We start from the raw sequence: 14,025 nt of genomic DNA on the forward strand, positions 1-14,025 counted from the left end.
TCACAGTCAGCGTGTGGACAGTCAGATGGTTTTATCATCAGCTTTGCCTCCTTCAAGCTGATGTACGTCCAGATGAAATTGATGATATTTGATCTTTGGAGTCAAAGTTTACCAAGAAATCACAGTGTGCAGTATGTTACAAAAGAGAATGTTAAGCTGGTAAAAACACAATTTCTAATAATGCTTTTTCTCAGTGACAGAATAAAGTATTCAGATTCACACATTAAAAAATACTATAGTACGTGTCCTGCATTGAAAATGTTTATTTAAGTGAAGGTATGGAAGTATAATCAAGAAAATGTGTTTTAAGTATTAAAGTAAAAGTACTCTTTAATTTTGACTGGTACACTGTTATATTATTAGAACATTAGATTCTCATTTCTCATGGTTAATTTGTAATGTACCGTTAAGCTGGTTGTGGTGGAGCTACTTATTAACCATTTTGTTTGGGAGAGGAGGAATTAATGTTATTTTATTCATCTGCTGATTATTTTCTCCATTTTATTTGATTGCTTTTTTTATTTTGAAGTTTGTGAGAAATGTTGATGTTATTTGAATAGTAACTACTACAGCTGTCTAATAATGTAAAGAAATAAACAAAATCAAAGCTGATATTTCTCTCTCGCAGATGTTGCAGTACAGTCTATACGTTTTATATCCTGGTAAAAAGTCTGTACGTACTCCACAGACACACTCTGTATTATCAATTTCTAGACAAGTCCTTTTCTCTACAGTGGTGAGAGGAAAAACAATTTCTGGTTTCAGGTGTTTGTGTTGGCAGATAAATGCCGTTATATATTTTCAGGTTGTGTTTCTGGTTGTCAGTGAACGATTATTGTAGTTTTCAGATGTTTAATAAAAAAGCTCAAAGTGCATGAATGAACAGAAAACTGAAATTTATTAATGCAGGTCAGACCGTTACTGTACAGCAACACGTGTTGGGTCCGACAAGCTGATGGCAGTCCCTCCTGTGTGTAACTGGACTGTGGTATTACAACAAACTGTAAACTACACACATCACACCTCTAATCCGACTCACCATCTGCTTTTGCATCATTGAAATTAACTGTTAATTAGAGTGGATTATAAATTGGCAGCTGTCCTCTCTGCGGCAATAATATCGTTAAAAAATAATTATGCTCTGTGATCAGGATAACTTTTAAACAAACAAACACACATCTTGAAATAGTGTTTAAAATATCAACGTTGCTTTAGTGCACATAAAAGACAAGGAGCTTTCTCCAACTTGGCCACAGTTTATATTGAACTGGTTGTTTAACTTTATAACTGTCACACGTGACCAGCAAGAATGATGCACGATAGTGCAAGAGGAATGTCTTGGAAATGCAAAACACACCTGGAATTCAATGATATTCAGGCGGTCAGCTTCCTTTTTCTCCCTTTCCATGATATTAACGTATTTCGTCCATTGGAGCTGCTCAGTGGCCACCAGCAAGAGGACAGTGGTCGTACTGGAATGCTCCAGGCGGAAATGTGTGAAACAGGCTGCTGAAAAAGATACTCAGCAGATCTGTCTTGAAGATCAGATCACATGGTTTTTGGTGAATTGGGTTCAGGTCATTGAGAGCACAGAGGAAGACCACTGGGGACGGAGCAGAGGAGAGGCTCTTATGGCACAGCTGATGCTCTCCGACATTTCAAACAGTCAGATGGCTTTCTTCTCGTCAGCCAACAGGATTCAGTCATCAACAGAAAAGGCAGCCACGTGAAGAAGAAACCATTTCAACTTCAACCACTTGAGTTACAGTGCAGAACACACACTTAACATACAAACATCCAGAAACACACACACACACATACTCACTCACACACACCAACAAGTACACATGGGCTTGGTCAGAATCCAAATGCTGATTTAAGTGACAACCAGAACGAAGAATAGAATGAGACATTTGGCACCTACACTGCAGCTCTCTGCCTGCTAACACAGCACTAACATGCATTCATGTTAAAGCAAAACACAGAATTTTTTGGCTAAATCTATCAACTCAGAACACAGACTACAAAATTATTGCAAATAGTGTAAATGACTATTGTAGTTGGAAAGAGCTGATTTGTAATGGAGTATCTACATAGGTGTACAGGGGCCCATCAACAGTAAACATCACTCTTGTGTTCCAATTGCAGGTTGTGTTTGCAAATCCAAGTTCATCATTTTAAATGGCTAACTGGAAATTAGAAACACCATTTGCAATCATGGTAGCATAGCTGGAAACTGTTGTGCTGATTAAAGAAGCAATAAAACTGGCCTTCTTTAAACTAGGTAAGTGTCTGGAGCAGGTCCCTAACTGGTAATTTCATTAAATACTACCTATAAAACACCAGTGTCAACATAAACAGTGAAGAGGTGACTTAGGGATGCTAGGCAGAGGGGCAAAGAAAAAGCCATGTCTCAGACTGGCCAATAAAAACAAAGAAATTAGAGCACAGTCACCAGATCTCAACCCTATTGAGCTGTTGTGGGGGCAGCTTGACCGTATGATACGTGAGAAGGACCCTTCAAGCCAATCCAACTTGTGGTAGGTGCTTCAGGAAGCATGGGAGGAAATCTCTTCAGATTACCGTCACAAATTGACAAATAGAATGAAAAAGGTCTGCAAGGCTGTAATTGCTGCAATTGGAGGATACTTTGATCAAAGCCAAGTTTTCAAGAGTCAGTCCTAATTTACTCTTGCCTAGCAGCTTCTTACTTGGACACTCCTCTGAGCTTCCTCCTCCTCTTCACCTCTGCCATTATGTCTACTAAGCTACTAAGTGCAGTTACATTGCCTGCTTGCTCTCCGTCTGCATTCCCTCGTGCCCTGGGCTTAAAAACCTTCTCTGCTTGGTGGTCCAAAATGTCTGTGGTACAAACAATAACACTCCCCTGGTGCTCTGGGCTCACACTCTAGGCAGTCCGGCTAACAAACGAGGCTGACAGTACCTAACAGTAACTACAGTTGGTAGGAGTTTACTGCCCATAAGGGAACTCTGTAAATCACAGCGAGTTGATGCGGAGTAGCTGGAGGACATCAAAGGAAAGCCACAAAACATTTTCTCCCCAAAATTTAGGCCCATATTTATAAAAGTAAGCGAAATAGTTGGTGGTGTGTGACTTAGTGTTGTAAGTTTCATAGTGAAAGAGCAGATGTATTGGGCGCAGAGTGGGAATGACAGAGTCATTATTCACCTGATTACAAGTTGATACAGTTTACTATAAACTTTTAACTGTCGTTATGTTCTTTAACACTTTCATTTTGGCCCCCGCCCCTTTAATACGGTTTGACGGGAAACGAAAGTAAACGTTGTCAAGCTGTCAAGGCAGCTAAAATGTTTAGCTCCCAGTACAGACCTTCAAAATAAAATCATTATTCTTGTGTAAAAAAATTGAGAAGTGGAGAGGTGAGAATAAAGAAAATATTTAAGATGTAATTAAGAGGGAATATGAAGGACACACGTTGATCCCAAGTTGTAATAAAAATTTCCATTTCACACAAAAATGTCTTCTTTTTGTATTTTATTTTGAAGGCAACACCACAATGCTTCCGGTCTTGGGGTTGAATTTGCAGCATCAGTATAAAAACGCCTACAAATACTCCGCACTTTCATTTTCTTGGAAGTGGAGTAATGCGGTTCAGGTTTTCCTGAAGTTGGAGGAAGGTAAAAATGTCGTCTGTGTTGTCTTTCCAGTTGTATGATTGTATTACAAGTTACACTTACAATATATGACTGCCAAATTTAACTACTGTATGAATTTGTGCCAATGACTGACGGTTGTTTGACTGAACTTAATTGTGCCTTTTGTTTTGCTCTGGCTTTTTTCCGTAAATGTAAATAAAATGGCAAATTGATTGGACTTGCATGAATGAATCAGAACTGACTATACTGAATACTATGTTGAACAATGATGAGATCACTTAGGATATGAACTGAGTGAACAAAATGAGTAAAATGAATGGAATCAGAAAAATTATTTGTTATCTCTAACTCTAGACTCAATACAGCGCCCTGCTGCTCATCAAATGATATATACAGTTTTTTTTAATGCAGCTGTTTTTGTTTTGTATTCAGACTCAACACTAAGTGAACTTAAAAGGCTCTGGGAAGTCAGGAACTTTAGCAGAACAACCATCCAACATGAACCCCAGGCTAACCAGGAGCCAGCAGAAATCAATCTGCTCCCAGCTGGGAAGTGTCAGACTAAAGCTGCTGTACAAGGCCAGCATCCATGGTTTCACCGGCGCAGCCTTCCACCAACTATGTGACAACCAAGGTCCCACAATGTCTGTGGGCTATAATGCTTCAGGTTACGTGTTTGGAGGCTACACCAGACAACCTTTCAGTCAGTCTGGCCAGTATGTGCATGATGATCAGGCCTTTCTCTTCACCTTCAAACAAGACAATGTCCTCAAATATCCGGTCACTAGTGCTGCTTATGCAGTGAGAATGATAGCTAACTCTGGTCCATATTTTGGAGAAGTGCAGTGAGAATGATAGCTAACTCTGGTCCATATTTTGGAGAAGCACTGGCATTTGTCAATGGAGGCCAGGCAAAAGTGCATAGCAATCCAGGAAATTATTACAACTTCAATGCTGCAGAAATGCATGGCAACGACCTCAATCTGACTGAATGCGAAGTCTATCAAGTGGAGGGTAAGTTCTCTCTAAACAACCAAATACTGATACTTACTGTTACTGATACGTAGCATGTTTCAAACAGATTGTGTCTTACATCAAGCACAAGGCTAGCCTCACCATTATCATTCCTGTTCTGCAACTTAACAAAGTCCTTTCCTGTTTTCATAAATCGTGGCTTGCTGAACTTTACACATTAATAACTCTTCTTGAGAAGCCACTAATTATATTCTTATTTAGTTTGTTGAAGTTCTTTCAGAATAGACAGAATGAACAAACAACATCAATTTGGTTATTGTTTTGTTAATATTCATCATGTTACAAATTTCATTTGAAAGGTTGGATTATATTTGAATAAAACTGGACAATTTTGTTTTGTGAAAACTGCTTTTGCTCTTCAACAGCATTCCCAGAATTTGAAAAGCCATGGAGATCGATGGTCTGGGAGACTGAGTAAGGCGGATGGTGCACCTTTTGCATCATATAAAGTTATTATTGTACTATCCTTTGATATGTTATATTATGCTGCACCATATCATACTAGATTATAATGCATTGTCCTATATTGTAATAGATTAGCCATGACTGTATAATGAAGCTGTTAAACACACACCATAATATGTGGTGGCTGGCTGTACAATGCTAAAATTTATAGTGTTTCAAGCTTGCAGTGGTATGGACGTGGATGTGAATTGCAATTAGCTAGGTCAAATTTAGGGTTTGGCAACTACATATATAAAACACAGTGTCTCTGCTTGTCACATTAGCTGCCTTTTCAGTCAAATATTTTTTTAAATCTGCTCTTGTGTCATCAGGAAGAGGACAAAGATGATGGAGAGTATTAAGGTCTACTCTCCCACAGTCAGCTCTGTGTCTCAGCTTCGGGTCCTGCTCATCGGACCAGTTGGAGCTGGAAAGTCCAGCTTCTTCAATTCTATCAACTCTGTGTTCAGAGGTCACGTCACCAGCCAGGCCATCGCTGGCTCCTCTACCTCCAGCCTCACCACACAGGTTAGTTCCTGTGAGGGCTGCAACAATCACAAACCCGTTGTTCAATTTAGTTAAATCTATATATTTATATAAAAATAACAAAAACAATAATAATACTCTGGTAACTTGAAAATAGATAAACAATAAACTGATCATGACAGTAAAGCTAAAACAATGTTGTCAATGCTTCATTACTTATTACCTGACAGTTCCGCACCTACTCAGTGAGAGCTGGACGAGGAGGAAAACCTCTGCCAATCATCTTGTGTGATACCATGGGACTGGAGGAAAACACAGGGGCAGGGATTGATATTGATGACATCGTCAACATCCTCAAGGGACATCTGCCAGATTGTTATCAGGTAGAGCTTTTTGTAACATTCAGCAGGATAATCAACAAATTGAAACTTTCTGATTTGGTTGTTTTGCTTTTGTAACACAAACTGTACTTTTCTTTCCCCTGTATGACTCAGCTCAACCCCTCTGTTGCTCTGCAATCGGAGGCCCTTGGCTACCGTAAGTTTCCACAGATCAAGGACAAGATCCACTGTGTGGCCTACGTCATTGATGCCTGCAAGGTATCCATCATGCCCGCAAAACTGGAGGAGAAGTTGGAAGCTATCCGCAGAAAGGTCAACATAATGGGTCAGTAAAAATGAGCCCCACATTATTTAAATTCTCAGACCTCACTGAGTAAAATATAACTTGATGAAGGGATGGTGAGAACTATCCAAAAACTGTACTCATTTTTTATTCTTTTTTTTAAATATAGTAATCTATTTAAACATTGTTTTATTGGTTTTTCAGGGATTCCTCAGCTGGTCCTGATGACTAAAGTGGATGAAGCATGTCCTTTTGTTTCACAGGACATCAGGAACATTTATAAAAGCAGCTACATCAAAGAAATGGTGAGATCAACTTTAAACTTGCTTGTAGGACTTTATTCTGCAAAAATCTAAATAAAGCGAGATTTTGCAATTTGAGTGCTCGAGGAACAAGGAGATCAGGAAATTTAAGTAGGAGTCATGCAGTGACTGAGGAAGCCAATGGAGCCAATCAGATTTTTATTTAATTTAGTGTTTTAGTTAATTTAGTGATTTCACTTGCTATTCACTACAACTGTGTTCTCTTCTGTGTGAATTGAGTACTAACTGTAGTGACTTAGTTACACAGTAATTAAGTTTGTGTCGAATTGTAATTCAGGTAACCTAAACAAATACATAAATGTAATACAATCAACCTTTCTGCTGTGGTAAAGACCAAAGGAAAAATATTTACACTGTTGAACTTAACTGAATGCAATTCTTTGTTATGTGGTGTCACTATAAACTACCCTCGTCGTTCGTGCTGCTTTTGTGATCCAGATGCAGGAGGCCAGTGCTCGGCTCGGTGTGCCACTGTCCTGCATTGTTCCAGTGAAGAACTACAGTGAAGAGTTGGAGTTGGACCCAAACTGCGACATCCTGCTGCTCACCGCCATCATCCAGATGCTTCGCTTTGCTGATAATTACTTCGATGAGCTGAGTGACCGATTCAGCAACATTCAAACCAAAGAATAGTAAGAATTAGCTCAAGGGTTTAAATCTAGTCCAGCTGTAATGAAATGTCCCTTAAAACGATACAGCAGATGAGCAGGTCTGGGTCGAGTTCACTGTAGTAAAAGTGTGAGCACTGCAGCCCACAGAAATATCATGAGCTGAACAGTAAAAAAAAATCCATCTGTTTTTTTCTGGTAGTTCTTATCATCATCTAGGGTGTGTACCTCCTTAATGTTTCTGTCTAAACATTTTAGTCATCTGCAATTTATTCATGTGATAGTTTTGTAATTGGTAAGTTTTTAGTGGGACATTTCATTACAAGCAAGTTTGAAAAGGCAACACACGCAACATTCTTTTTGTTATTTTTAGCACATGGTGACTTCTCAGAGAAATTATTCATTAATTTTGTTCTTTGCCCTGTGTACAGACAATTTAGGTTGGAGTCACAGTCAGCGTGTGGACAGTCAGATGGTTTTATCATCAGCTTTGCCTCCTTCAAGCTGATGTACGTCCAGATGAAATTGATGATATTTGATCTTTGGAGTCAAAGTTTACCAAGAAAATCACAGTGTGCAGTATGTTACAAAAGAGAATGTTAAGCTGATAAAAAACACAATTTCTAATAATGCTTTTCCCAGTGACAGAATAAGTATTCAGATTCACACATTAAAAATACTACAGTACGTGTCCTGCATTGAAAATGTTATTTAAGTGAAGGTATGGAAGTATAATCAAGAAAATGTGTTTTAAGTATTAAAAATAAAAGTACTCTTTAATTTTGACTGCTACACTGTTATATATTAGAACATTAGATTCTCATTTCTCATGGTTCATTTGTAATGTACTGTTATAGCTGGTTGTGGTGGAGCTACTTATTAACCATTTTGTTTGGAAGAGCAGTTCTGATTATTTTTATTCATCTGCTGATTATTTTCTCCATTTTATTGGATTGTTGTTTTTTTCAATTTTGAAATTTGTGAGAAATGTTGATGTTATTTGAATAGTAACTACTACAGCTGTCACATTATTGTAGTGGAGTAGAAGTATAAAGTGGCAGAAAAGTCTCAAGTAAAGTAAAAGACTTCAAATTTATACTTAATCACAATCTGATTTAACTAAAACTGAGTCTAATAATGTAAAGAAATAAACAAAAATCAAAGCTGATATTTCTCTCTCGCAGATGTTGCAGTAACTGCTATACGTTTTATATCCTGGTAAAAAGTCTGTACGTACTCCACAGACACCATCTGTTATTATCAAATTTCATAGAAACAAGTCCTTTTCTCTACAGTGGTGAGAGGAAAACAATTTTCTAGGCTTTCAGGTGTTTGTGTTGATAATTGTAGTTTTCAGATGTTCAATAAAAAGCTCAAAGTGCATGAATGAACAGAAAAACTGAAATTTATTAATGCAGGTCAGACAGTTACTGTACAGCAAACAGTGTTGGAGTCAGACAAGCTGATGAGCAGTCCCTCCCTGTGTAACTGGACTGTGGTATTACAACAAACTGTAAACTACACACATCACACCTCTAATCCGACTCACCATCTGCTTTTGCATCATTGAAATTAACTGTTAATTAGAGTGGATTATAAATTGGCAGCTGTCCTCTCTGCGGCAATAATCATCAGTTAAAAAATAATTATGCTCTGTGATCAGGATAACTTTAAACAAACAAACACACATCTTGAAATAGTGTTTAAAATATCAACGTTGCTTTAGTGCACATAAAAGACAAGGAGCTTTCTCCAACTTGGCCACAGTTTATATTGAACTGGTTGTTTAACTTTATAACTGTCACACGTGACCAGCAAGAATGATGCACGATAGTGCAAGAGGAATGTCCTGGAAATGCAAAACACACCTGGAATTCAATTATATTCAGGCGGTCAGCTTCCTTTTTCTCCCTTCCCGTGATATTAACGTATTTTCTCCAGTGGAGCTGCTCAGTGGCCACCAGCAAGAGGACAGTGGTCGTACTGGAATGCTCCGGGCGGAAATGTGTGAAACAGGCTGCTGAAAAAGATACTCAGCAGATCTGTCTTGAAGATCAGATGACATGGTTTTTGGTGAATTGGGTTCAGGTCATTGAGAGCACAGAGGAAGACCACTGGGGACGGAGCAGAGGAGAGGCTCTTATGGCACAGCTGATGCTCTCCGACATTTCAAACAGTCAGATGGCTTTCTTCTCGTCAGCCAACAGGATTCAGTCATCAACAGAAAAGGCAGCCACGTGAAGAAGAAGCCATTTCAACTTCAACCACTTGAGTTACAGTGCAGAACACACACTTAACATACAAACATCCAGAAACACACACACACATACTCACTCACACACACAAACAAGTACACATGGGTTTGGTCAGAGTCCAAATGCTGATTTAAGTGACAACCAGAACGAAGAATAGAATGAGACATTTGGCACCTACACTGCAGCTCTCTGCCTGCTAACACAGCACTAACATGCATTCATGTTAAAGCAAAATACAGAATTTTTTGGCTAAATGTATCAACTCAGAACACAGACTACAAAATTATCCTGGTCTCCTCCACTGACTGTGTTTCTTACACATCCTGTAGCAACTTGTAACGGAATACGTATGATGTCTTAGAAGTTGTTTACCTTCACGCCATTTAAGATTTAAGTTATACAGTGAGCCCTGAGCAACACAGCCAACAGTCCACCTCTGACACAGTGAAGATTAATGTATCTACTTGCTGTGGTCATTGCGTAAAAAAATTATAAAAAAGGGAATTGTCTGAACACGACAAAGGGCAAAGAAGGTGTTGGCACAGCTGCGGAAATGACCTTAAGATTGTTTGGCAATGATGGGGGAATATTGCAACTTAATCTTGCTTATTAATGTTATGCTAGGTGTATATTTAGGGATGAATTGTGACATGTAACAGATACTTTAGAGCCTACACTGTATTATTAGATTACTTAATTTAATGTGCTGACTGTGGTATTTACAGTGAAACAGGTGTGAACGGGTGAGTGCTATGTAGGCAATGGGTGTTGTCTACATAGCATTACATAACAGATACACAGATACACTGTGATGGATTAACTGGCTCTTTTCGGTGTGTAAAAGAACACATTCAAGAATATGGCTTCTTCTTAAAGAGGAACACAAGTCCTGATATCTGCATCTATAACAACTGTTTTCAGACACCAGAGATGGAATTAACAGGGACAGATTAAAAAAACTAAAACAAAAATATGTACAACACCTTGTACCTATTCCAACTGAAAAGTAGTAAAAACTGACTGAATAAAGTATCACAATGATGGTATAAAAATGACTGAATCAACACAGAAATGGAAAAGAGTCAATTTTTGTTGTGATCACAGCTGTGTAAAATAATGGCTGCATGATAAAAATATGTATGCAGTGACACAAAAAATAAAAACGGCAATAAAACACCTACAGGCATGAGCTGGAACTGGGATTAAAAAAGCAAATTAAAGAGTAAAGAGTAATTCTGGACATCTTGAGTCAGTTCAACCCATGATGGAACAAACAGGTGGGATATTAACAACATTAATCTGCGGGTTGTCACTTCAGCTCTTCAGCGTTTGGACTCAACCCGATCGATCACACACTGTGCTTACGTCAACATCTAGAGAGTTGACATTCAAATTCCAAACAGTAAAAAAAAAACTTTTCCTTGTGTTTTTTTTCTTCTCTTAAAGAACTGTACATGATTATTACAAAAATCAATAATTAGTTATACATATTTATATGACAACATTGTTTACGTTATATTACTATAAAGAAATACAACTTTCTGTGTTGTTCTCGTTTAAGACTCTGAATGCAGTATTCCTTTTTTCAGAGTGCTGTGGCTTTTTTGTGCTGAAGATGTTTAATGTATATGAATATATTCCTATGCAGTAAACATATAGTATCTCTGCAGCTGTAGCTCTATCACTATCATTGAAAATATTGTTCAAACTTAGAGACTGAACACAGGTTTAATTCTCAGCTAAAAGGACTATAACTCTGCAGTAGCAATGTCTGGCCACAAGGTGGAACTAGATTATCTGCCTACATGAGGGATGCCATTGTGTTCGTTAACTAATCTTTCTTATAATGAGAGTTAACTCAACAAAACAGTGTCAGCATCGAACACTGAACTTTAAATCAGCTTTAAGCCTCACAGATGATTCACCTTCACCTGTCTCCTCACCTGTGAAGCAGAGAAGGTCAACAGACACTTTATTTCACTCAAACGTAAACATTAAGCAAAAGACAGGTGGCAGGTCCAGTCCTCCGCCTGTTTCTTCCCTCATCTTTTCAGTTGTTTGCAGTCCAAGAAGCTGCTGAGCTCTGCTTTGCCACCGGCTGAAAAAAGGAATACTGCATTTCTCCACTCTTTGTTCCTTCGGCTTGTGTTCCTCAGCTCTAGTGTGCATCCTGCAGTGGACAGACAAGTGGAGGGATGGTCATCTAGGCAGGGCCCTCCTTTGGAGAGGACGGGGTCTGGGACGTGGAGCTGGAGGAAGAGGAGGCAGAGCTCTTTAGGGAGCCCAAGGTTTTGCTGAGCCAAGAGTTCTTGGCCGCCTGGATCTCGTTCATCAGGACTCCCCGCTGGTGCTCGAGCTCCTGCACGGTGAAAAGAGGAGCAGAGGAATCAACAAGTGAAGCACTGGGGAGGAAAAGCATACGATCTATGTAGTAAGTTAATCTAACACTGCTGTTTGGCACATGGCTCTGTTTATTAGCTTGTGTTGTCCAGATTATCCAGCTGTGAAACATATCACCAATCATACATGGAATGTGTATCCTTATAAAAAAAAGTTGGGACACTGTAAAACATAAATACATTTTTGATCAATATTTACTTGAATACAGTACAAAGACAAGATATTTAATTATTGTTTTGTTTTTTTTGCCAATATTACTCATCCTGAACTTGATGCCTGCAAAACATTCCAATGTTTGGATCATTGGATCATTCCACAGGTAAACGTGTTTGTTGGTAACGATGACGGTATCATGATTGAATATAAAAGGAGCAAAAGGCTCTAGTAATGGTAGTAGTAGTAGTAAGTAACGATGGTGCAAGGTTCACCACTTTGTAAAAAACTGCGTGGGCAATTTAGTCTTATAGTTTAAGAACATTTCTCCACACACAATTTAGGAATTTCACATCCTGCAATCCTCAATAACATTAAAAGATTCAGTGAAATCTCTGCAAGTAAGGGGCTAGGCCGAAAACAAAAGCCTGTATAAGGGATTGTATTGTATAAGGTATATTACTACATTATTACAGAAAACCTTTGACAGTAAACAGCAGTCAGCAGTTTGTCACTGCATCTACAGATGTAAATGCAAAGAGAAAGCTATGCATCAACACATCCGGAAATACTTCTGACATCTCGGGGCCCACTGTGTCCTCCAGGCTAAATTCATTTCACAAAGTGTTCCAACTTTTTCGGGATCAAAGTTGTCACATCCATGGTAGCATTGACTTTTATTGTGGAGTGGAGGTGCTTTTGTATGTCCTGTTACGCCTATATTATGTTTTGTTTTTAGGGCTGTGAAGTAGACATTTTTGGTTTTTAGTGAAATGTCTTGACATTGACTGGATTGACTTGGTACAGGAATCAATGTGATGAAGGCTTTAATTTGTCATTGCAACAGTACAAGTACAAAGGTCTGATAGCCAAAGGGGAATAAAAAGAAGGTGATGGGAGTATGAGGGGAGGGGAGAAGAAAGGGAGGGGAGAAGAAAAAAAGAGCAGCCCCCAGACTATGCTCGTTTCAGGAGTACACTCTGGGAGCGGGACAAAAAACACCTCAGCAATTATAGCACATATATGTAGCTCTCAGGATGAACTAAGTTAACTATTATAACTTTGAACGTTGATCTCTTAACCTTTCCTATAGCAACATTCCCATCAGTCTTGGCTGTACTTTGGGTTTGGTGCTTATTAGCAAATGTTGGAATGCTAACACGTTAAACTGAGATTAGTTAAGATGCGGATGTTTAATGTACTGCTAAACACCAGCATGCACTCTTGTTATGTCCCTGTTTCTACATTTTTTATGAGCACATTGAGATAATACTTATAGCAGTCGGGTAATAAAGTACTTAATGAGCAGTAAATTCAGGTATGTTAATAATACTTACAGATTATCTACATCTTCTTTATAATATGGACTTAGATCTTTATGACAGTTTTACTTACAATATCTATTTCTTTAAGAGTGCTCATACAGACTTGTTCTACTGCCCTGCATCTTTGTAGCAGTTATTATTATAGTTATTGATATCGCTGTCCGTCCCTGGTGCTACTGACCTGGATGCGGCACTTGGCCTCCACTAGCTGTAGTTTAGTTTGTGCCAACTCCAGCTCCAGCTGCCTCAGCTGCTCCTTTAGTCCGTCTTTCTCCTCATCCAGTGGCTCGGTGGATGTCTTGTCTCTGCCGGGGGACGACGCCTGGAGGGATCCCAGGGTGCTGAACAGGTCCCTGCAGTGGTCGCAGCCCATGACTTTACTCTGCACAAGCACATAAACACACACGTGTATGTTAGCAGAGGTTGGTGGGTGAATACACACATGTTGTAGCAGACACATTACAAGTGCTGAAGAACACATCTGATGTGGCAGAACACTTAATTATCATGCATTAGATAATAATAATATCGTCCTGATGCAAAAAAACACTATTTATTCAGTGTGTCATTTCTGTGAGAGCATTCTGCCCTGATTGTGATCTAAACGGTGGATACATTATGTGCACAGGGACTAAAAATTTTCCGTTTTTCCTTTGATTTTGACTTTTTGTCTGTCCAGGACCTTACAAGCAGACATATTAAAAAATATTAATAGATTATTCCTGCCATGTGC

At 38.8% G+C, this 14,025-nt stretch overlaps 2 protein-coding genes across 7 annotated transcripts in view; one reads left to right on the forward strand and one right to left on the reverse strand.

Moving 5' to 3' along the window:
• Positions 1 to 7,945, forward strand: part of LOC109141548 (interferon-induced protein 44) — a 21,629-nt gene extending 13,684 nt beyond the window's left edge. Inside the window, exons 1-10 of one of the 3 annotated variants that reach the window (XM_027290173.1) lie at positions 3,584 to 3,660; positions 4,072 to 4,470; positions 4,515 to 4,653; positions 5,040 to 5,088; positions 5,451 to 5,646; positions 5,835 to 5,987; positions 6,099 to 6,270; positions 6,433 to 6,533; positions 6,990 to 7,183; positions 7,591 to 7,945. In XM_027290173.1, the coding sequence (XP_027145974.1) occupies positions 4,138 to 4,470; positions 4,515 to 4,653; positions 5,040 to 5,088; positions 5,451 to 5,646; positions 5,835 to 5,987; positions 6,099 to 6,270; positions 6,433 to 6,533; positions 6,990 to 7,183; position 7,591 (1,338 nt within the window). In that variant the 5' untranslated portion in view covers positions 3,584 to 3,660; positions 4,072 to 4,137 and the 3' untranslated portion in view covers positions 7,592 to 7,945. Of the gene's footprint in view, positions 1 to 3,583; positions 3,661 to 4,071; positions 4,471 to 4,506; positions 4,654 to 5,039; positions 5,089 to 5,450; positions 5,647 to 5,834; positions 5,988 to 6,098; positions 6,271 to 6,432; positions 6,534 to 6,989; positions 7,184 to 7,590 lie in introns of those variants that run through there. The other 2 variants (XM_027290174.1, XM_027290175.1) reach the window with 2 other exon arrangements.
• A 597-nt stretch (positions 7,946 to 8,542) lies between these two features.
• Positions 8,543 to 14,025, reverse strand: part of rabgap1l (RAB GTPase activating protein 1-like) — a 113,674-nt gene continuing 108,191 nt past the window's right edge. For 3 of the 4 annotated variants that reach the window (XM_027290169.1, XM_027290170.1, XM_027290171.1), the window contains 2 exons: positions 13,474 to 13,674; positions 8,801 to 11,773 (listed from right to left, as the gene is read on the reverse strand). In XM_027290169.1, the coding sequence (XP_027145970.1) occupies positions 11,618 to 11,773; positions 13,474 to 13,674 (357 nt within the window). In that variant the 3' untranslated portion in view covers positions 8,801 to 11,617. Of the gene's footprint in view, positions 11,774 to 13,473; positions 13,675 to 14,025 lie in introns of all 4 variants that reach the window. The other variant, XM_027290172.1, reaches the window with a different exon arrangement.

Source organism: Larimichthys crocea, chromosome XVII (assembly GCF_000972845.2).
Source record: "Larimichthys crocea isolate SSNF chromosome XVII, L_crocea_2.0, whole genome shotgun sequence".
Classification (NCBI taxonomy): Eukaryota; Metazoa; Chordata; class Actinopteri; family Sciaenidae; genus Larimichthys; species Larimichthys crocea.